Below are 23,307 nucleotides of genomic sequence, written 5' to 3' on the forward strand. Positions count from 1 at the left end.
GAATTTGTTCACACTCAATAGCACAGGTGAATTCTGTCATAAAGCCTTCAATTACAGCTCCATCCTAAAATAAATATTAAAGCGTGACAGAATTTATAAAATATCACCATGTCATAGTCAGGTAGGCCAATTTTTATCAAAACCAATTCCATCAAATTTTAAGCAATGTCATAGTTTGAGTACTTATTAATATTTAAAATGGAGCTGCAATTATGAGCATTCCCTTTTTCCACCAGAACAATCCCATATGACAATGCGACCTCGCTCATGAGTCCAAATGTAGAAGTTTTACACATTCAACCCAAAACACACCTGAATTACACTTACTGTACGTATGTACAGTAAGGTACACTTATTGTCTACTAACACTCTCCATCTTAAACTCTCCTGGACATATGCAGCACTTAAACAAATGCTAAAAGTACAGATAATATGTCCAGTAGAGTAGGTTAACAATGACAAAAGACAGTGGAAAGGTGACTCTGGAGTAGTTGTCTATATGGTGGGGGTTCTCCACATGACAACAGTGTATGGCGCGCAGAATCTTGCGGAGGGTGGCCAGAACAGTGAGGCACCAGTTGGTGTGCTCTGGAGGTGCCGCCTCAGGCTTGGGCTCACTGCCCGAGGGGCTAGAGGGCCTGACAGCGAGTTCTGTTGAGGCGGGAACTGAAGGAGAAGTTGCAGCGGGCTCCTTGCGCCTCTTGGCCCTGTTGGAGTGAGTGGAGATGGTGGTGACGATGCCGTTCATTTCATCATCAAAGTCGTACATTCGGTGGCCGTACTGCAAGATAGAGAAGAAAGATTAGGTTTGAATTAAAACAAAAACACAATGCGTTTACATCCGAGAAATCCAACTTACCCCAAAATGCTCATGGTGACATGATGATGACGATGACAATGACAGCGACCACCATGATGAACACAATGACTGTGACAACAGTAATGACCACAACAATCAACAGTTAATGTAAGTACATCCAGGAGTATCTCACCATGAGCATGTGTGCATCAGCGTGAGTGAGGGTGCAGAAGTGGGCCACAGCGTACTCAATAAGTGCTCCGAAGATAAAGCTGAAGCAGATCCCCAAATACACATCGATGGCCTTGATGAAGCAGTTGGCATTGGGTAGTGATGTCCGGGCTCCCATCATCAGAGTTGTCATGGTCAGTACTGTGGTCACTCCTGGCACAGAACACAGACAGTGGTCAAGTAGGATTCTTTGATGAACCACTAAAGACCTAAAAAGAAAACCACGTTTTTTTTTTTGTTTTTTTTTTTTAACTTAGCCTCAGGCCAAGGTCAGCTTTGAACGGGAGTTATTGGTTGTAAATGCAGAAATGCCAATAAAAAGCTAAATGTTGATAACCCAATGCATTTCAACAAAAAAATAAAAATACAAAAATAATCCAGCTTTTGCTCTTCATAGCACCAGTTTTACCAATGGAAACTCAGGTGATGGTTTTCGTGTTTCCTGGCAATATGCTGACATACTTTGTAAAGAAAATGAAACGAGGCGGGATATTTGAATGGACAACACAATCCATAAGTATTATCCAAGTCGAACCCTGCACTGAGTTGCACCTTGTAATCTCACTGCTGACCTTAGTGTGCAATGAATGTAACAGCAAATGATTGTCACGACTGGGCGGCCAATACAGGGAAGAGGACTCAGACACCACATGGAGGCTCGGAGGTACAAACTCAGGGGGCTAAGAAACTGAATGAACTCACTCTATGGCAGGCAAAAACTTCAGTGTTACTAGATACAATACTAGAATATTTGGACACTATGAACAAAAGCAGAACTACGAAGCACTAACTAGGCTAGAACTATCTCAGCAATAGTCACAAGACATGAAAACATAAAACAAGAGTCACACTACGAGTGCGGCAGCAGAGTCCAAAAGGAAAAAGTCTCTTTAGCCAGATGGGGGAGCAGCCAGGGAACCCGACACCAGGTTCCAGAGCAGGCACCCTAAGGTGGAGGATTACGGAGCTACGCTCACAGAGTCATTTTACAGGTGGAGGCAAGGCTTGGGGGGGGGGAGTAAGGTCCGGGTGAGACTAAACCAGTCCAGGTTCACTTACTGTGAAAATTTACATGCTTAGATGTTTCCACTAGATACAACTTCAAGAAATGATCATCTAAAATCACAAACTGAAAATCAACACTACCTACCAGTAAGTCCCTGATCTCAGCTTCACTGAGTAAAAGCTGAAAATTCCAAAAGTCAAAACTATCACAAAGGAGAAATCCCTTTGTGAATCCTCTGGTGAGGTCCATCAGTTGGCAACCATTACAAAACAATACTCAACACAGTGTTAAAAATAAGCATTTTAATTTGTCCGGTTACATCTGAGCCCATCAGAAATTGCAGATGGTGCATTTAACTTCTTAACTAAAGATGAAAGTCTACACTTTGATTGCATCTCAGTCACTTTAGGTTTACTATGATGACTGACAGAGAGCAGGACACAGCAGCAATAATAACGCTTAAGTTGCAGTGCAAAAATATATGACATTTGCTCAAAAAGAAATGTTCTAAATCTGATTCTGATGATTGAATGAACAGAAAAATGGATTATCCCATACCTATGCAAATACGTGCTGGAACAGAAGACAAGGAAATCCAAAATGAAACCCATGAGAGGACCACCAGCAGGCTAGAGGGGACATAGGTCTCCAGGATGAAGTACAGAATGCTCCTCTTCAGCTCAAAGTGGAAGACAAGCCTGGGATAATTGCCTGTAAGAAGAAAGACAATAAATACACTAAAATTTAGTACATTTACATGTATTGATGTAATGCACAATAGTCTTTAGTAACAAAACACTGCTTTTTAAAGAATTAAACAATGGTTTTGGTTATCATTGTTACCAGTTTCATAGATGGCCTCTGAGACAGATGTGTAGTGGTCTTCTACTGTATACTGAGCCAGCTGGAGACTGTCTAAACCACTGACAGACTCATTTCCTCTGGTCCAGTAGAACATAACATCATTTATGTTGTAACCCCCTAAAGAGAAGAAAAGATGACAATGAAGAAAGCTGCTCTAATTACTATACAGGATAAAATAATTAATTTGATCAGTGAAATTTATCTGTAACTTTAATGATTGTGTGCATGGAAGCAGTGGGAGAGTCTGCAAGCAAAAAGCATATAACAAGAACAGCTACACAATTTATTATGATATTATCATAATAAATTAGGCAGAATTGAAATTTAATTTTTTAAATATCAGTGTTGTAAAAAACACACACAAACAATTTTTTTCTCTGGAACAGTTAGCGGTTTAATGATTTGTGCAATAACTGGTTGATGAGCTCTGATGCCACTTATGCTGAAATGAGTGTGTGTGTGTGTGTGTGTGTGTGTGTGTGTGTGTGTGTGTGTGTGTGTGTGTGTGTGTGTGTGTGTGTGTGTGTGTGTGTGTGTGTGTGTGGAGGGGAGGGTCCTGCTGAAGAGCTTAACTCTTGCCTCTTACCATAACAGACTAATCATGCATATTGCACTGGGCCCTAGAGAGCCTAGATAACCCAAATAAAGCTTGGAAAAAGAAGACATGCAAAATTAATATGATCAAAGATGCCACGGTTAAGTGTGGTTGCGCCTTTGACAGAGCAATGTAACAATGTGTAATCGTATCAGTTAGTAATAACTAGTGTTTCTCGTGTAAAAAAGAAAAAAATAAGGATAAAGTGTGATTAATAAGGCTTAACTTCTTAGGTGTATTTTTCTCATTTATCTGCAGAGGGAGCAAGAGAATAACAAAAGCGTGAAGACACGCTGTTGGCAGAAGCTGGTGTGCACCTCAGTAATCTGCCTTGCATGAAACGCTCATTAATTCTCTCTGTTTAAACCCATATGGAGTCATGTATTATTGACCAGAGCCACAATACTAGAAGCATAGCTTTCCTAATGAAGGGCAGTGGTGACTTTGAACCTGAAAGGTCCAATAAATTCACCTTTTTATATTTCATTGTAATTCTCTTGGTAGAGGAATTCATTATTCTTCTGACCTAAAGCCCTATCGTTACTGTACAAATTAAGAGACACAGATGGTCAGTGGCAAGCTGTGCAATAGCATGGAAAGAGTTACATTCAGTGCCCTGTAGCAAGCAGCCAAGAGTGTTGTATTTTTTTGAAAGCGTCCCCACAAAAATTTGACTTACAGCCATGATTACAAAAGGCCGTCACTTTCTTTTGACTCTTTTTGCTGTCAGAATGCGGAAAATATTTACCGCAATCTTAATTTAAATGCCCCTCACCCTCCCACGACGACGCTCTCTTTAAAGCCTCCTCCTGTGCAGAGGATCAACTTTTGGCACAGCATTAAAAGAAATAAATCCTTGAATATACATCTTCATAAAGAGACACAGAGACCAAGCAAGCGGGAAATAGAGATTGAAGGAGAGGAGGACAGGAGGGGAGAGAGAGAGCGAGAGAGATGGAGAGAAAGCAGCAGAGATAGAGAAGCACGATGAGAGCGAAATGGCAAAGGGGGAGGGGGGGGGGGGCATACAGACACAGAGAGAGACAGAAGGAAACAGATGCAGATATTTAGCCTGGAATTATTAAAGCGGTGAAGGAAGGATCCATCATCCTCTCAGTTACCTAACGTTAACCTCCAGATGCCTTTATGCCTGCTGTCAAGTGGCACTGGAGCTCCAGCTAAATGTTTTATTTGGCACTGAGGTCCTGGTGGGCTTCTGGCAGGGATCTGACTTAGCTTAGCCCAGCTGCCGTCATTTAATAGCATGGAGCAAAAGCAAGCTGGGAAGCAAAGACAGTAGATGAGCAGGTGGAAATAGTGGAGAGGTGTGAGGAAGGCTTTTTCTTCCAACCATTTACTGCACAAGGCAATGAAAATGTGTCATAATTAGGAAAAATGGTCTCCCATTTTCAGCAACGTGTCACGAAAAATGTACACTTTTTAAAAAGCGAGGAATTTTTGCAGTGTTGTGGCAGAGGTTTTCATTCCACAGTTATTAGGGTACATTTAAAGGATTTGTAGGATTAGATGGTTTTGGTTCGAGGGACCCTAACTGACCCTGCAGTATAATGACTGTGGCTTTAAGATTATTCAAAGTCTAACTGAACAGTTTGACATTTTAGGAATAAACTTGAAACTGTGCATTAAAAGCCCCTTTGAATTTATATGAATTTTGCTGTGGCACGCCAGCTATTGTTGGATTCATTCTGTTTGCTTTAATAATTCTCCTGAATGGACATGTGATCGTGGTGAAAAAGAAAGTATACCCCCTGTCAGCTTTTTATGTATCAGGCCATAATAAATACAAATCTGGTCCTTAGCAACCTCAGACGAAGTACAAAGCCCGACATATTACACCGAGTCATGATTTAACAAAAGCTAAGTTCAAGTGCAGAAGCAGGGCATGAAAAATTAAGTACAGCTGTACTGTTTCCACAAGAATTAAGAGGGAAAGTAGCAGCCAGGTGTTCATGATCAAACTGATCTTCAGCAAGTAACACCACATCTATAATAGTAAAAGTTTTGTCAGTTCACTGGTCTGAAGCAGTCAGTTGTGGGTTATGCAATGCCAAGGAGGAACGATATCTGCAGTGATCTTAAAAAGCAATTCATGCTGCCCATCAGTCTGGGAATGGCCACAAGGCCATTTCCAAAAAAATTAAAGTCCATCATTCTACACTGGGAAAATGTATCCACATGTGGAAAACATTCAGGACAGCTTTCAATCTTCCCAGGAGCGGACATATCAGCAAATATAGCCCAGACTAACAAGCCTCAATGGGCATGTTAAATGTTAAAGTTCATGACAGCATAATTAGAAAAAGACCGAACAAGTCTGGCTTGTTAGGAAGGGTTGGCAGCAGAAAGCGTCTTCTCGATAAAAAGAACTTGACAGCGCATGCTTTGCAACATCACATCAACATCACAACCATATCCTTTTGTTTTCTACAAATGTGTCGGTGTGCATTACGATCAAGCGCCTTCACTTTGGTATTGTCTTTCCAAATGCAATATATCAGCACAAACACCTGATACCAGCTGTGGAGCACGGTGGAGGAGAGCTGATGATTTAGGTACCTCTGTCACATCAACCCTCTGTGTGTCCTCCTTCACTGCATCCATGAATCTCTCTGTGGTCTTCCTATTTTAGTCCTGCCTGACAGCTCCATCTTCAACATCCTTTCTCAAATATATCCACTATTCCTCCTTTGCACATTTACAAACTATCTCAGTCTTGCCTCTCTAATTTTGTTCCCAAACCACTCAGCCTGGACTGTCCCTCATATATATTATTTCTTATCTCGTCTATTCTGGTCACTCCCAGTGATATAATTTAACATCTTCAGCACCATCACCTGTTTTTATTTTTATGTTTTATATTTTAAATGTTGTCTGGGAAAAAAATCCCCAGTAACTGGTGATTCTGAATTGATGATATGTGTGAATGATTGTCTGTGCGTTTTAGCTCTGTGATAGACTGTGATAAAGGGCAGGTGTACCCTGCCACTAAGCTGCGGGCGCGCGCAATCGCGCACTGCAGGCACGGTGTCTGCGCACAAAAAATCTAACCTAACCTGAATTGCAATTAAAATAAATACGTTAACAATTCATTCTGCATTGTGAGTCAGTAAGTGACCGGTGACTGGGTGCTCCAGCCAATGATGCGATTCACATTCGTATATACGCCGCTAATCAACATCGTTGACAGGCTATGGCAGTGTCCTTACCGGTGTTTTAGTTAGCAAAGCGGCGTGGCTGATGTGGAGTGAAGCCATGTTAGTGACAACGTGTACAACCATTGGAGATGTGAGCAGGACAGACGGAACAATTGAGGGAAAAAGTGTGGACTTTATACCAGTTTTTAAATTGTGTTCATAGGCCAAGTAAAACCAGAGTTATGATAAAAAAATATATGCAACGTTTGGTTTTCTTCCTGAATACTGTCGTTGTTTATATTTACTGCGGGAAGAAACGGTAAAAACTGCGTTTTATAAGGAAAACGCTCGAAAGCCTGTGAGCAATGACAACACAAAAACCTCCACCCTTTCCTATTGGTCGAAAAATGATATGCCAACATGGCATTTATTGTTTAGGAAGGGGGGGGAGTTTCAGGAGTGACTGCAGTGTTTTGAGATGCAAGAGATGTTTAGCTCAAATCTTGTGTAGTTAGTGTGTAGTGTAGTCAATAGTTTGGTTGTGTGTGTCAGAACAATGAGGCGACTGCTGAATGTTACAGCAGTGATACATCTCCTGTTGTCAGGCCTGCAGGCTGTTGTTCTCCTTTATCTCATAGTGGACAGAAATTATGTTTTGGAGTGGCACAAATAATTTGTGTGGCATCAGATTTGATGCAGAACAGCTGATTGTTCTGTAAATAGTTTGAAATGTTTATTAAAAAACCGCCTTGGCAGCATTTTTAGGTAAACAGCTGCAAAAAACTTTTTTTGAAGAAGTAACTATATAATTAATTGCCCAACATTGGTCATCATATACTGTATTTTGCAGACAGAGAGTTACAGACTCTCTCCCAGACCACAGACTCATACTCATAATACAAGTCAGAGCTTTATTTAAAAAAAAAGAAAAGAAAGAAAGTTGTGTTTTCAAAATTGGAGTTCAAGTTGTTTTTACTTCCAATAGTGTTAACATACCACACAGGTCATGAACAAGATTTATTTATTAATTTTCATTGTAAGTGGGCTAAAGCACTTAATTAAAAGTAGTCTAACATAAATGTAAATGCTTTAATTTGATTATTTTAATAAACCATGTGACTTGGATGGAGTCGATGCTAGCGTGACCACAGTGCACACGTCTGCTGTTGCTCACAGTGGTCCAAGGGACCGCTCAGGGAGTTTGTGTGTTTGCTCAGACACATGAAAAATTAGAGGGAACACTGATTAAGAGCTAACCATAGTTGGGACTGTATCCAGCCCCGCCCTGAGATTCTGAATTGGAAATGCTGTAAAGAAATGGGATGTTTTTACTTTTTCATTATTAAGGGTAGACAAATGCAGAAAATGATTTTTCCATTTAACATTTAGTTCATAGCACAATACAATGTGCAAAAAATGAATTAAATGAGAAACCCTGATAGTATGTGGATCTGTCTACCAAACTGTTGTCATGCCATGTTTTTGTAATTTTTGCTTTCTTTTAGCTCTTTTTTTTTTGCCAAAGTACGTTAGGGTCTGTGTGCAAAGATGGCATAGATTTTCTATACAAATCATATCAAGCTGAGCGTTGACAGTGCTGAAAAGGAGGGCACGAATTACAATATCAACAGAGTAATTCATGGTGGAAAAAGAAAACTTTTAGAAAGAAGGATTTTGTAACCTAGCAACAATGAGAGCTTAAGAGAAGTGCTATAAAAATGAGGTGACAGGCATTTCCAGAGCAAAAAGTGCTTTATGTGGACATGGACCCCTATTAAAACAGTGCTCCTCTATGAAATACTGTCTTAGCTGTCCAGGCTTTTCTTACATTACTGATGTCACCATGGAACATATTTTTCCATTGCTATCTTTTCAAACAAAGAATGCACAGCTGCCCCAGTCTGCCATTTTTGCTCATTACAATGCTTCTGCTAACTTTAGTATGTTTCAACCACAAGTAAAGTATTTGTAATGTTGTTAGCTGTAATAGACTTCATGCACTTACAGCAATGTTACCACTGGCTTGGATTATACTGTATGCCTCTCCTCTCTGGGTTGAACCAGAAAGGTTTTACTTGTCTAAGTCACTATACCAATAAGGAAAGGCATCTGGTGTACAATTCTGCCAATGAGTAGCCAAAAGTAGGTCTTAAACAACAGCTGGGTGAGGGTTATTTTTATTTTCATGTCACCTATTATTACTATTTTTCTTACCATTCTCTTATGGTACATTTGACCAAACCCTAGCCCACAAAGTGCAACTGATGTTGTTGAAATATGGCTGTATATCAACCCAAGCCACAAGCCTTTTCCTAATATAACCAAGCACTTAGGTGCCTAAAGCAAAACATGATTAGACTCCGACGATGCCATCATGCCAGAATGGGATCCCAGCAGTGACAAAATTTAAGGTTGTATCCCTCAGGGTCTAGACATTGGTGATGGTCAAGATGAAGATGAAGGCTTAGATGGACCTGAGGTGCATGAACGAGTCTGAAAGGGAGAATGATGGTAAAGCAGTGAAATTTAAACCACATGGAGTAGAGGCTGACTGGCTCAAAGAAACTGGACTAGTGTAATGATGTCAGTTTTGAGTTTGAGTGTTTTGAGTGGTAGTGATGTAAAGAACAGATTAGCAGCCGAATATCCAAGAAAGCAGCAAAATGAGTGATTACAGATCTTCCGTGTTGAATTTGCACAAAAACTTAGTAATTTATTTTGGTGTATCTTTACGAAAGAGCACCATGAAAAAAGCAGCGGCATTTACGGGAGTACTGTATCTGACATCGTAACAATAAGACTAGTTTGGACAGTTCTAATCCTCTAACCCAGTGGTTCTTAACCTGGGTTCGATCGAACCCTAGGGGTTCGGTGAGTCAGTCTCAGGGGTTCGGCAGAGCCTCCGCCTTGACATGCGCGGCTCATTTTGTGCACCAGTAAAAAACATATCTATGTCTTGGATTTGGAAAAAAAAAATCCATCCATCCATCCATCCATTCGCTACCGCTTATCCTTTTCAGGGTCGCGGGGGGTGCTGGAGCCAATCCCAGCTGTCATAGGGCGAGAGGCGGGGTACACCATGGACAGGTCGCCAGTCTGTCGCAGGGCTAACACACAAGGACAGACAACCATTCATACTCACATTCACACCTAGTGGCAATTTGGATTATCCAATTAACCTATCCCCACAAACTGTATGTCTTTGGACGGTGGGAGGAAGCCGGAGTACCCGGAGGGAACCCACGCAGACACGGGGAGAACATGCAAACTCCACACAGAAAGACCCCGGCCTGATGGTGGATAAAGCATAAAGAAAAAAAAAAATCACATTTTATTTTTCACTAAAGAGGGATTCAGTGACTGCACATATGAAACTGGTGGGGTTCGGTACCTCCAACAAGGTTAAGAACCACTGCTCTAACCCTTTGGGGGTTTCTTCTTGTTAATAGGGAGTTTCTTCTCCCTACTTTCAACAAGTGCTTGCTCATAAGGGATAATCTCATTGTTATGGTTTTCGCTCTAATATTGCAGAGTTTTTACCGTACAAATAAAAAGCACCTTCAGGCAATCATTGTTGCAGACCATAGCATCCTCCCTACCTCAACCACTGGCTGTTTTTCCTCTCGTTGCATTTTTTTAAAATTTTCATTTTCTTGACTTTCATTGTGCAGTGTTTTTATAGGTGGTTCAGTTGTAACCCGAGGCACTAGCTGTATTTTTCTTTTTTTTCCACAGCAGCAGTTATGTCCTTTATGAAACATTTCATCAAGACTGAAGTAAATCCAGTTTATGTATGATGTGTGACATTCGTGCAATTTTACAAACACACACACAACCAATGCAGAACATGAAAGTGATCCATTTCATCCTTTGTTTTGATCGGATTTACTTGAAATTATGCCCACCCACCAACAACTCTGCCACAGCTTCAGGTAGCAAAGATCAGATTTTCTTTAAATATAAAGTGGCCTTACAGCTCTCCAGTTGTAGCGTGCAGGTCTGCTTGTCCATGGGATACTTGGTCAGGTCCATGTTGCAAGCCACAGTGGTGGTAATCCTAGACAACAGAAATGTTATTTAAGTCCATGAAAAAGGTTACCAACGGCAAATGATATTTGTTATTCCTGGAGACTTTGAAAGCATGAAAGTGGCATACAGTATCCTTTTCAAATTAGCTTTTCCTTTAATTGCTTAACCTTTGGCTACAATCATCTCAGTGCTTTCTCATGTATTCCCTCCAGGCACAGCACTGAAACATTTACCACAGCTGTCCCTTTCCTCCAGCACCTCATATTTCTCACTTCACTCTGTCATTTTTCACAGCTCCAATTCCCCAAGGTGGTCATTTCTCTCCTGACTATCTTTTCTGGCTTGTTTTACTCTCACTAGTCGTGTTCTCTGACTGTGAAGCACCATCCTCCTCCACATTTTTCTGCCACACTGAAGCGTAGACGGTAAGCACTTCTTTGTATTGAAAGCAAAGGTCCATGAAGACTGGAGAAACTCTTATTTATTCCCAACAATAAGTCAAGAAATTGAATTTCGCTGTACTTAAGGATGACACGTGTTTGTTTGTTTTTTTAAAAAGAAACACAACTCATGTTCACGTTTAAAATACTGTACTATATACGGATGGACTGTGAAGAGAGACTACCTAACTCAGGTTACTATAACATAACACCCACATACCCCACCAGTGGTCGATTTAGTTGACTGCACATGATTTGGAAAGGCACACACCTGTCCATATAAGGTCCTATGGTTGACAGTGCATTTCAGAGCACAATCCAGCCTGGAGTCTGCAAAAGGTACCTGAAGGACTCTCAGACCATGAGAAACAAAATGCTCTGGTCTGCTGAAACCAATACTGAACTCTTTGGCCTGAATGCCAAACATCATTTCTGGAGGAAACCAGGCAGCGATCATCACCTAGCCAATACCATCCCTACACTTAAGCACGATGGTGGAAGCATCATGCTGCAGAAATGTTTTTCAGCATCAGGAACTGAGAGACTAGTCAGGGTTGAGGGAAAGATGAATGCAGCAATGTACGGAGATATCCTCGATGGCAACTTGCTTTAGAGCACTCCGGACCTCGGACTGGGATGAGGGTTTATCTTCCAACAGGACAATGACCGTAAGCACACAGCCAAGATAACAAAGGAATGGCTTCTGGACCACTCTGTGAATCTTGTCGAATGCCCCAGCCAGAGCCTAGAATTGAACGCCTGTTGAACAACCTCCCCAACTCCCCATCCACTGTTTGCAAGGTTCTGCAAAGAAGAATGAATCTGCCTAAAAGTAAGTGTTCAAAGCTTGTAGTGTCATACTGAAAAAAAGACTTGAGGCTATTGTTGTCAGAGGTCAACAGAGTACTGAGCAAAGGCTGTGAATATTTATGTACATGTTTTATTTATTTATTTTAATAAATTTGCATGAGTTTGAAGGAATTTATTTCCACTTTGACATTATTGTGTGTAGAATTGTGAGGTGAAAAATACATTCAATCCATTTTGGAATAAGGCTGTAAAATGACCAAATCTGGAAGGAGTTAAGCACTGAATACTTTCCGCACAAACTGTATATCGAAGAATAATTAAAAAAAACAAAAGAATTGAGTCAATGAAGTCAAATCCAGATCATGGACAGCTCCTCAATCTGTTGATGAGTTGAGGTTACAGCATGTGACAGTAACACAGTAGGCTGTTTAAATCCCTCTCACCACAGTTTTAAAAAAGCTGCCTGCTTGACTCAGTATCTATGAGTGCAAAGGTAATACAAATTTGAGAAGCCTGCCAAGATCCCATCAGATCTTAAGCCTTGCACACAGTACAATATCTGTTTCCCAGATCCTAACAGGACTTATGTTGCATTGATAGCCCACAGCTCTTTGTATTGCCAAATCACATGGTCCTATACTCATACAATCCAATACACAAGTAATAGAATTGACAAAACTCCCTGCTTCGCAATCACATTATCTCATATTCAACCCACGCTTCTTCCCTCAGCCAATGTTCCTATCCATTCCCCGGACTACTTTTCATTGTCTGTCAAAGCAGAAAACAATAAACAGAACAAGCCCATCAACGCACAATCTTTATTTGTTACCCCACCTTAGTGCGTAAAGGACAGTCCCGTTGGGGAAGATGCGGATCAGCCTGTTCGCCACAGTGATGTCATGGAGGAAGGATTTCTTGGAGTCAACAATAAACGTGTCTGGGACCCAGAGGAGCTCAACTAGCCGCCCGTCAAGGCTCAGGCTCTTGTTGCCTTCAAACACCAAGCGCTCATCAGTCCATCGCTGGCGGAGGAATATGGTAGCCGTGTAGTCCTGCAGTAATGAGGCCCGAACAGGTCATTAGCAGAGCTGATACACTGTTTTTACAAAGCATGTCAGTAATGTGCTGACAGACAAGTCATGTTTTTGCAAACCGAGCTCAGTGTTGTTGTATTTTTACAATTTTTGCAATTTTTACATAGCCCAAAGCCCTTCTGTGCCTCAAACAGCAGTAATTCAAAACATTGCTTCAAATCAGCAAGTTCTGTTCAAGTTTGTTCTGTTCTTTTAGCACACTGAACTTATTTTTTTCTTCATGACATTATTTTTCAAAGTCTTACTGTTGCATCATGTGAGACAATGTAACCATTTTCATGTGTTGCATGCTAGCTGTAAGCAGAATTTTCTCACAAAGCAAGCATTGCAGGAATGAACCATTCCCAAAGGAAAGTCATTGTTGCACTCACTATTTAATTAAGGCTGGTCGACCACTCTTAGTCAAGAAAGTCCAATCTCATATGAGCAAAACGAGTATGCACTTCCAGTATACTGAAACTTTTGTAGCTTAGTTTTTTGATAAAGATTTTTCTTTTAAACATGGATTAACTCTTGAAAATATGTTTTAAATTCTGTCTTCCCTACTTTTAATTTTAAGTTGCTTCATTGAAGGTCCAGCATGGGGATGATTATCTATGTCTGTTGACCTTACATGTCCTCAGATATGCAAGTTCCAAAATGCAATCCAAAAATATAAAGTGCATAAAATTCTTTAAGTTTTTCTTCCAAGGAGCTAGACTTTCTGGTAATTTTTTAAAGTGGTCTTAAGCAATAGTTTACTAGGCTTCCTAAAGGTATTTCAAAGTTGTTTTCTGGGTTTTGGCTTCTTTTTTCATTTACTGAAAGCCGTGTCCTTAAGAAGCAGTAAAAAAAAAAAAAAGGTCCAGCAATGACCTGACACAGGGCCTCAGAGTTATTCCACCACACTATTTGCTGAAGCGAAATAAATTATCTTAACAGAATAGTGGCATCAAGAAGCAATTCTTAGGGAGGATAACATGAGAGACAAAGCTGAGGTATGCCAATTATACAAGAACTGAGCTGAAAATAAGTGACAACAGGTCTAATAGAGTGATGAATACAAATTCAAAGTTTCATCAATATGTATGGAGGAGTTTAGAAGAGGGATACAAGAGTGGGTCTCTACTTAACCCTATCTTTTCAAATTATTGGAATTGTAAATGCAGAAAAATACCATCAGATTTTGATCCACCATGTAATACCATCTGGAAAGCATCTGATTGGCAACAGCTTAATTTTTCAGCGGTGCGATGATCCCAAACTCAAGGCCAATGCAGCACAGTATATTTGTATAGAAAATACACAGTGGAAAGCTATCAGTCATGGACTGGCCTCCAGAGATCCTGGACCTCAACATTATTGAAGCGGTGTGGGATCATCTTAACAACGAACAGAATAAAAGGCAGCTGACATCCAAAGAAAAGCTTTGAATGTAGTTCAGGAAGCTTGGATAACTATTGGAGAAGACTACTTGTAGAAATTTTGAGAAAGCTTGAAAGTTCAGACAGCTTTGAAGAATAAAGGTGGTCATACCAAAAAAACGTGTACACATCAGGTTAAAAGAAGTGAGGAAAAAGGCAATAAACTTTTCATAACTGCTAACAGGTATGATGCTTTTTCAAACATTTCACAATACAGACAGACTGATCAATAAACTCGGAAAAATGATGTGTTCTGACCTGCATTGCACAGTTTCTTGTTGCATTTAATCAGTTTTAACCTTTGTGGTTTATTAGTTAGGGACCCATGAAATGTATCGATACTACCAGTCAAAAGTTTGGTAATGGTTTTTCTTTATTTTCATGACTATTTACATTGTAGATTCTCACTGAAGGCAACTATAAAACTATAAATGAACACATATGGAATTATGTAGTAAACAAAAAAGTGTGAAACTGAAAACATATTTTAGATTTTAGATTCTTCAAAATAGCCACCCTTCGCTTTCATTACTGTTTTGCACATTCTTGGTATTCTTGTGATAAGCTTCATGAGGTCGTCACCTGAAATGGTTTTCCAACAGTCTTGAAGGAGTTCCCAGAGATGCTGAGCACTTGTTGACCCTTTTGCCTTCACCCTGCAATCCATCTCATCCCAAACCATCTCGACTGAGTTTAGGTCAGGTGACTGTGGAGGCCAGGCCATCTGGTGCAGCACACCATCACTCTCCTTCGTGGTCAAAGAGCCCTTACACAGCCTGGAGATGTGTTTGAGGTCATTGCCCTGTTGTAAAATTAATGATGGTCCAACTAAACGCAAACAGGATGGGATGGCATGTCGCTGCAGGATGCTGTGGGAGCCATGCTGGTTCATTGTGCCTTCAGTTTTGAATAAATCCCCAACAGTGTCAACACCCCACACCATCACACCTCCTCCTGCATGCTTCACGGTGGTAATCATGCTTGTAGAGACCATCCAATCATCTTTTCTGTGGGTGGAACCAAAGATCTAAAACCTGGACTCATCAGACCAAAGCACAGATTTTCACTTGTCTGATCCATTCCTAGTACTGTTTGGCCCAAACAAATCTCTTCTGCTTGTTGCTTTTCCTTAGTCGTAGTGTCTTAGCAGTTATTTGACCATAAAGGCCTGATTCTCCTCTGAACAGTTGATGTGTCTGCTACTGGAGCTCTGCATGGCTCTAATCTGAGATGCAATTTCTGAGGCTGGTGACTTGGATGAATTTATCCTCAGAAGCAGAGGTGACTTGGGGGTGGCTGTAGCTCAGGTGGTAGAGGAGGTCATCTACTGATTGGAAGGTTGGTGGTTCGATTCCTGGCTTCCCCTAGTCTGCATGCCAAATATCCTTGGGCAAGATATTAACCCCAAATTGCTCTCTGATGCATCCATCGGAGTGTGAATGTCAGTTAGAAAGCACCTAGGAAAAATGTGCTTGTGTGAATGCACAAGTTGTGTAAAGCACTTTGAGTGCTCAGAAGAGTAGAAAAGCGCTATATAAGAACCAGTCCATTTTCCAGCACTCTTGGTCTTCCTTTCCTGGGGCAGTCTTCGTGTCAGCCAGTTTTGTTGTAGTGCTTGATGTTTTGACTTTGACTGAATATGTCACTTGGGGACACGTTCAAAGTTTTAGCAAATTTCTGGACTGACTGACCTTTAGTTCTTAAAGCAATGATGGACTGTGGTTTCTCTTTACTTAGCTGATTGGTTCTTGCCATAAGAAGAATTCAGTTGTCAAATAGGGCTGTTAGTTGTGCCAACCTGACTTGCCCATTAAGAAGGCAAGAAACTCCACAAATGAACCCTGACAAGACACACCTGTGAAGTGAAAACCATTTCAGGTGACTACATCATGAAGCTTACTGAGAGAAGGCCAAGGGTTTGCAGCGCTGCCAGCAAAGCAAAGGGTGGCTACTTTGAGGAATCTAAAATATAAGACATATTTAGACTTTTCTTTCAATTTTTTCTTTGCTACATAATTCCATATATGTTGCTCTATATATTTAATGTCTTCAGTATTTATCTACATTGTAGAAAGTAGTGAAACTAAAGGAAAGACCATTAATTAAGAAACTTTGATTGGTAGTGCATGTTTTCATTGTTTAATTTCAGAAAGTAGTGTGATACTCTTACCATGTTGATCTCTGAAATGGTGTCAATGCTGGCAATGTCCAAACTCATACCCACTGTTACCGGACCATCTAGAAAAAAAGAAGAAACCATTCAAAAACATACTGCTCTATGTTCACACACTGCTTACTCCCTTCACTTTTAGTCTACATTAATCTTTGTTAATAGTCTATCTGGCAGACTGACAGACAAACTAAAGTCTATGTTTTGCTTGAAAATAACTTTTTCTGTGGCACATGGAGAAAGGCTGAGCTGTATCATGACACTTTATTATATATTCAGGTTGACCTCAGCTGGTTATGAGTGCTGTGAGTGTCACTGCCCACTCAGCTGTGTCTACACAGACACAAGTAATTTAGAAAGAAAACCAGAGGACCGAGTTTAGCACCTCTCTCACTGACCGCTGCCAAAACAGACTGAAGATCTCATTATGAGTGCAGCCTTGGGATGACACAGCTGCCACTGGGAGTGTGGCTGTAGCCACAGTTGGGCTTTAGTTCTCACAATTTTGGCTGTGAAACATTCACATTTAAGGCCACGCTTCTTATCTTATTTTCATGTGACAATTTAAAAAGTTCTTATGTTTTATGTTAAAGGGTTACAGCAGCAACATGGCATAAGAGATGCAAATCTAAAGGCAATGCTGGAGCCTCACTGCAGCAGAATGTTAAGTAGAGTTTTTGGTGCCAGTTGTAATTTTCACGCACACGGCACACAGAATCCAGGTGGAGGAGGGTCCCACGGCACCTGTTTTATATGACCAAGGCAGTTTAGCAACACTTTATCATACAAAGGTACAGTAGTGTGGCAAAAGCTTGCAAGGTTATCAAGTTTCAAGGTACTGATCATGGCATTAACAAAATAGATTTCTCAGGTCTTCAGAAAAAGAATTGTGGATACTGTTGCAAACAAAAAAAAAAACTGTAAATATTAGAAAACCATCTCTAACCATCTCCGAAAAGACCAGTGATACCTGTATGCAGTTTGCTGTCATCATGCAGACATCCAGCCAGCTTTTGGGCAGACCATTCTACAACTGTTTGTTGTAATGGATTTCACTGTATTAAATCATCAAACCCTTACAGCATCTCATCTCTAAAACACGGGGATGGGAGGATAATTTTTTCAGGGCTGTTTGGCTGCCTCAAGGGCAAGAAGGCTACCATCACTGATGAAGCAAAGCATTTTGAATCAGATCAAATTATGTCAGGAAACAAATGATCTCAGTTTTAAGAGAGTGTGGGTAATGCGACAAGAAAATAGTGCACAGAACACAAGATGTTCTACCAAAATACAGCTAAAGAAGACCAAAGATTCGAAGCTCCAGAATCACTTAAATCCAACAGGAGTTGGACAAGAGGCCTGGCACAAACCATTCATGTGAGGAAACCCAAACTTGAATGTATTGCTTTAAAATTATTCTAAGGTGATGTGTTAGAGGCCTGATCAATATTAACCAGAAATGTTTATTTGTGAGATAAAATCAAAGGCTCACATTTTATCAGGTCGAATTTGATTTGATGATGTTTTTTTACTTTTAGCCTAAGACATTTGACAAAGACGACCAAAATAAATACAAAACGCAGATTTCAAAAGATGATTTCATTTAATAAGGGAATAATGCTATTCATGCCTATCTGGCCCTATGTGAGAAACTAAATGCCCCCTAAACCTGGTAACTGCTTGTGCCACTATTGGCAGCAAGACTGCAACCAAGCATTTGCTATCAACTGGCAATGAGTCTTTCATGTCACTGTAGAGGAATTTTGGCCCACTCTTCTTCACAGACTTATTTAATTTTAACCACATTTGAGAGGTTTTGAGCATGGATTTAAGGCTAGACTCTGACTAGGACACTCTAAAAACTTTGTTTTGGAAGTTTTTGAGCCATTCACGATAGACTTGCTAGTGTGTTTCAAATCATTATCCTGCCCAAATGGGCTTGACCTTCAGGCCATGACTGATGGCTGGACATTTACTGTCGGGATTTTATGGTAGAGAGCAGAATTGATGTTTCTATCATTTACAGTTACTTTTACGACAGCTGTAACAGGATTCAAGCTTTCTAACAAGTTCATCTTTTGTCTCATCAGTCAAGAGAATATTTTGCCAAAAGTCTTGAGAGTGGTCGAGATGTTTTTGCCACATTTGCCAAAAACATCTTGACCAACCAATCCGTTGGGATATTTTTGGTCAGCAGTGGTTTTGCCTTCGAACTCTCCCATGGATGTCATTTTTGCAGAGTCACTTTCTTTTTTCTGAATGATGAACACTTACCATAACTGAAACAAGTAAGGCCTGCAGTTCTGTAAATGCTACCCAGGGTTCTTTTATGAGATCTGAATGATTCCTGGAGTCATTTTTTGGAGGCCCACACTCCAGCGAAGATTCTCACCTGTTCCAAGTCTTCTCCTTTTGTGGAGAATGGCTTTCAACGTGATTCCCAAAGCCAGTCCCAAAGCTTTAGAAATGGCTTTGTAATCCTTTCCAGACTGATAGATGTGAGGGACTGTTTCTCATCAGTCCTTGAGTTTCTTAAGACCGTGCCATGCTGTGTTTCTGTCATGTTTTGTTCAGATCCTTTAGCCTGCTTCACTTTGTCAGACAGGTGCTATTTAAGTGTTTTCTTGATTCAACAGGTAATCACACCTGGGTTTGGCTAGTGAAAGTGTCCTCGGGGGGGGGGGGGAATAATCACTTTTTAACTTACGGCCAGTTATTTTTTCTTATAACCTTTCTTTAATTTAAAACTATTAAAATATCAACAAAACAAACACAGGAAAGGGAAAACATTCAAAATTTCAAATACAATGATCTGCAAAGCAAAAACAAAGTGTATTCGAAGTGGCAGTGGCTGTGTGTATATGTATATATATACAGGGAGTGCAGAATTATTAGGCAAATGAGTATTTTGTCCACATCATCTTCTTCATGCATGTTGTCTTACTCCAAGCTGTATAGGCTCGAAAGCCTACTACCAATTAAGCATATTAGGTGATGTGCATCTCTGTGATGAGAAGGGGTGTGGTCTAATGACATCAACACCCTATATCAGGTGTGCATAATTATTAGGCAACGTCCTTTCCTTTGGCAAAATGGGTCAAAAGAAGGACTTGACAGGCTCAGAAAAGTCAAAAACAGTGAGATATCTTGCAGAGGGATGCAGCAGTCTCAAAATTGCAAAGCTTCTGAAGCGTGATCATCGAACAATCAAGCGTTTCATTCAACATAGTCAACAGGGTCGCAAGAAGCGTGTGGAAAAACCAAGGCGCAAAATAACTGCCCATGAACTGAGAAAAAGTCAAGCGTGCAGCTGCCAAGATGCCACTTGCCACCAGTTTGGCCATATTTCAGAGCTGCAACATCACTGGAGTGCCCAAAAGCACAAGGTGTGCAATACTCAGAGACATGGCCAAGGTAAGAAAGGCTGAAAGACGACCGCCACTGAACAAGACACACAAGCTGAAACGTCAAGACTGGGCCAAGAAATATCTCAAGACTGGTTTTTCTAAGGTTTTATGGACTGATGAAATGAGAGTGAGTCTTGATGGGCCAGATGGATGGGCCCGTGGCTGGATTGGTAAAGGGCAGAGAGCTCCAGTCCGACTCAGACGCCAGCAAGGTGGAGGTGGAGTACTGGTTTGGGCTGGTATCATCAAAGATGAGCTTGTGGGGCCTTTTCGGGTTGAGGATGGAGTCAAGCTCAACTCCCAGTCCTACTGCCAGTTTCTCGAAGACACCTTCTTCAAGCAGTGGTACAGGAAGAAGTCTGCATCCTTCAAGAAAAACATGATTTTCATGCAGGACAATGCTCCATCACACGCGTCCAAGTACTCCACAGCGTGGCTGGCAAGAAAGGGTATAAAAGAAGAAAAACTAATGACATGGCCACCTTGTTCACCTGATCTGAACCCCATTGAGAACCTGTGGTCCATCATCAAATGTGAGATTTACAAGGAGGGAAAACAGTACACCTCTCTGAACAGTGTCTGGGAGGCTGTGGTTGCTGCTGCACGCAATGTTGATGGTGAACAGATCAAAACACTGACAGAATCCATGGATGGCAGGCTTTTGAGTGTCCTTGCAAAGAAAGGTGGCTATATTGGTCGCTGATTTGTTTTTGTTTTGTTTTTGAATGTCAGAAATGTATATTTGTGAATGTGGAGATGCTATATTGGTTTCACCGGTAAAAATAAATAATTGAAATGGGTATATATTTGTTTTTTGTTAAGTTGCCTAATAATTATGCACAGTAATAGTCACCTGCACACACAGATATCCCCCTAAAATAGCTAAAACTAAAAACTACTTCCAAAAACATTCAGCTTTGATATTAATGAGTTTTTTGGGTTCATTGAGAACATAGTTGTTGTTCAATAATAAAATTATTCCTCAAAAATACAACTTGCCTAATAATTCTGCACTCCCTGTATACATATGCGCATATGTTTTGGATAGCTTTTTTTCCCTTGAAACCATTTAACTGATTAGGGTTATAGATAAATATATAAAATCATGAACTTTTTTCTGCAATTGTAAGTTATTGTGTGTGTATTGGTGCTGACTAAGAATTGTATTAAAATGGTCTGTATTCCTTAATTTTTATGCTGTACTAGCAGCACATCTGTCTTGGAAGCACCCTAACTTCAAGCAGTAGCTATCATATGACAACAGCAGCTGAACTTGAAACGATAACTAAATAATCGACCACAGCTTCATCCGTCATAGCCAGGCAAGGCGGGAGCAGCTGCGCTCAGAACCGGCAGCTTGCTACTGCTTGAGAGCTGCCTTCAAAAATAAGTAACGTGTCACACCATCTCTGCTTTATATTGAACTGTTGTGGAACGCAAAAGTGGGGCTAAAAAATTTCTCTCTCTGACCTTTTTCTAGATTGTGTCTGAGTGTGATGACATAAAAGGGTATTTTGAGGACACAGGCATATATATAGTGTTGCATAATAAAACATTGTGTTATATAATGTAAGGTTATTGGAGGACAGCATATTTAAAAATGCTAAAGACCCCCACTTCTATCCACCAGCTGCAGTCTGTCGAGTGTGAACCTCCTTGAGGGAATTAATTCTTCCTGATTCACCATCAAAGACAGGGTAACTTTGCTGCTCTCCCGTGTTTCATCTTTCTATTCTCCTTCCCTTTTACTTATCAGTCATTTTTTTTCCTCAGAGACACACAAATGAGTCTGGTGTCATACTGCAGATACTGTATGTGCCAATGAGATGCATGTAAATCTACTGTATAAAAGTGTTTCTTGTGGAGTTTAGTATTAAAGGAACAGAGTGTGAGAGTGTGGCTCTCCTTTAAATCCAGGCAAGAAAGTGATTATCCAAAATGCTCAGTTATTCCTTTAAGGGTGTTTATGTGCTAGAAATGATGATTATTAGTTTTTGAGTAAGGAGGCAATCCACTTCAAACGCCAAAAATGAGCGCTCAGACGGCATTGTGCAGACCTGCTGAAATGCAAAGGCATATGCGCGTGTGGGTGTGTGAATATGTCTCTTTGCTAGCGCTTTTACCATTACCGTGTGCCAAGCTTGTGCTTCCAGGCGGGAGGACTGGTGATTACGCTGAATAGCATTCGCCTTGGTAAAGTCCAAGGTGTTATTACAGATCAAACAGCGAGTAAACAAACCATAATCACATTGTGATGGATTCCCGGAGCTCAGAACAATAACTGTAGCGAGGGATTTGCGGGGAATGACATAACATTGTTCTTCTTCTGAAAGCACACATTGTGGCAGACTTTGTTCCTCTATTGCAAACAAATTGGTCACCTGGTGGAAACTGGAATCTAAATAAGACCATGTATTGTATGTGTTAAAGTAAGTCTTGTGTATGCGCGTTCAGGGCTTCATAACATGGTTAAACCTCCATGCCTGTACGCAGAAAGTAATGGAGTACACCAATTTCAAAGCTAAATTAAACTGGCGTAAATTTTAATGTATGTATGTCAGCATATATTATCTGAGATGGGACACGCAAGCACAAAATTGCATTATGAACCCATCTCGTTCTCTGTCAAACGCAGATTTCCCCTGGGTGTTCTGTCATTTCCATGGCTGCCTGTGTCTGCAGTTCCCTTACTGTCAAAGAAAGGCCTGAGGTACTTGTTGTATCCTTTCATCAGCCTCTGGATGGTAGGAGGCAGAATCTCTCCTTCCTTCACTTCTGCGTTGAGCAACGAGCTCTCTAACAACCTGAGAACAAAGACAGACAGAGGGGGGGGAGAGGGAAAAAAAGCAGAAATAAGAGTTATTTTTCGTTTCTCTTCCCGTTGTGCATTTACCAGATGGATTCTTCTTTGGCGTTCACAGAGTCTGCAGGGTATCGATTGAGTTCCACAGCAAGTCTTACCAGCCATGCAGAGAGGGAGTAAAAGAAAGAAGATTTAAATGGAGATTTGGAAGTTTAAAAAAAATGCAAGAAATGAATAAACAAACAAAAAATTCTTTAAATTGAATGGGTCAAGAAAATGTTAAACCAGCCATATCTGCTTTTCCATCCACCTACGAATTTGAAATTACTATTTGCTTTCATAGGTTGTTGTTTTTTTCCCTTTCTTTTTTTATGCTATCCTTAAACGCACAGTGAAGTGTGGGAAGATGATTATATTGCTGGCAATTGTGGCAGCAGGGATGGGGGATGCGGGGGGCACTCATTGCGCTTTCCCTAGTGGTATGTGTGTTTGTGTATA

The 23,307-nt window shown here is 40.6% G+C and overlaps 1 protein-coding gene across 1 annotated transcript; it reads right to left on the reverse strand.

Annotated features, from left to right (window-relative positions):
* Positions 1-415: 415 nt before the first annotated feature.
* Positions 416-22,974, reverse strand: LOC146656024 (gamma-aminobutyric acid receptor subunit pi). The gene is made up of 8 exons (XM_085427323.1): positions 22,698-22,974; positions 16,600-16,667; positions 12,767-12,984; positions 10,625-10,707; positions 2,880-3,017; positions 2,595-2,747; positions 993-1,183; positions 416-781 (listed from the first exon to the last, which is right to left on the reverse strand). Exons 1-8 carry the CDS (start codon positions 22,972-22,974, stop codon positions 416-418), a joined length of 1,494 nt encoding a protein of 497 aa, XP_085283449.1.
* Positions 22,975-23,307: the final 333 nt, after the last annotated feature.

Source organism: Rhamphochromis longiceps, linkage group LG13 (genome assembly GCF_057381845.1).
Source record: "Rhamphochromis longiceps isolate RC_006_pf linkage group LG13, R_longiceps_female_GT1.1, whole genome shotgun sequence".
NCBI classification, from domain to species: domain Eukaryota; kingdom Metazoa; phylum Chordata; class Actinopteri; order Cichliformes; family Cichlidae; genus Rhamphochromis; species Rhamphochromis longiceps.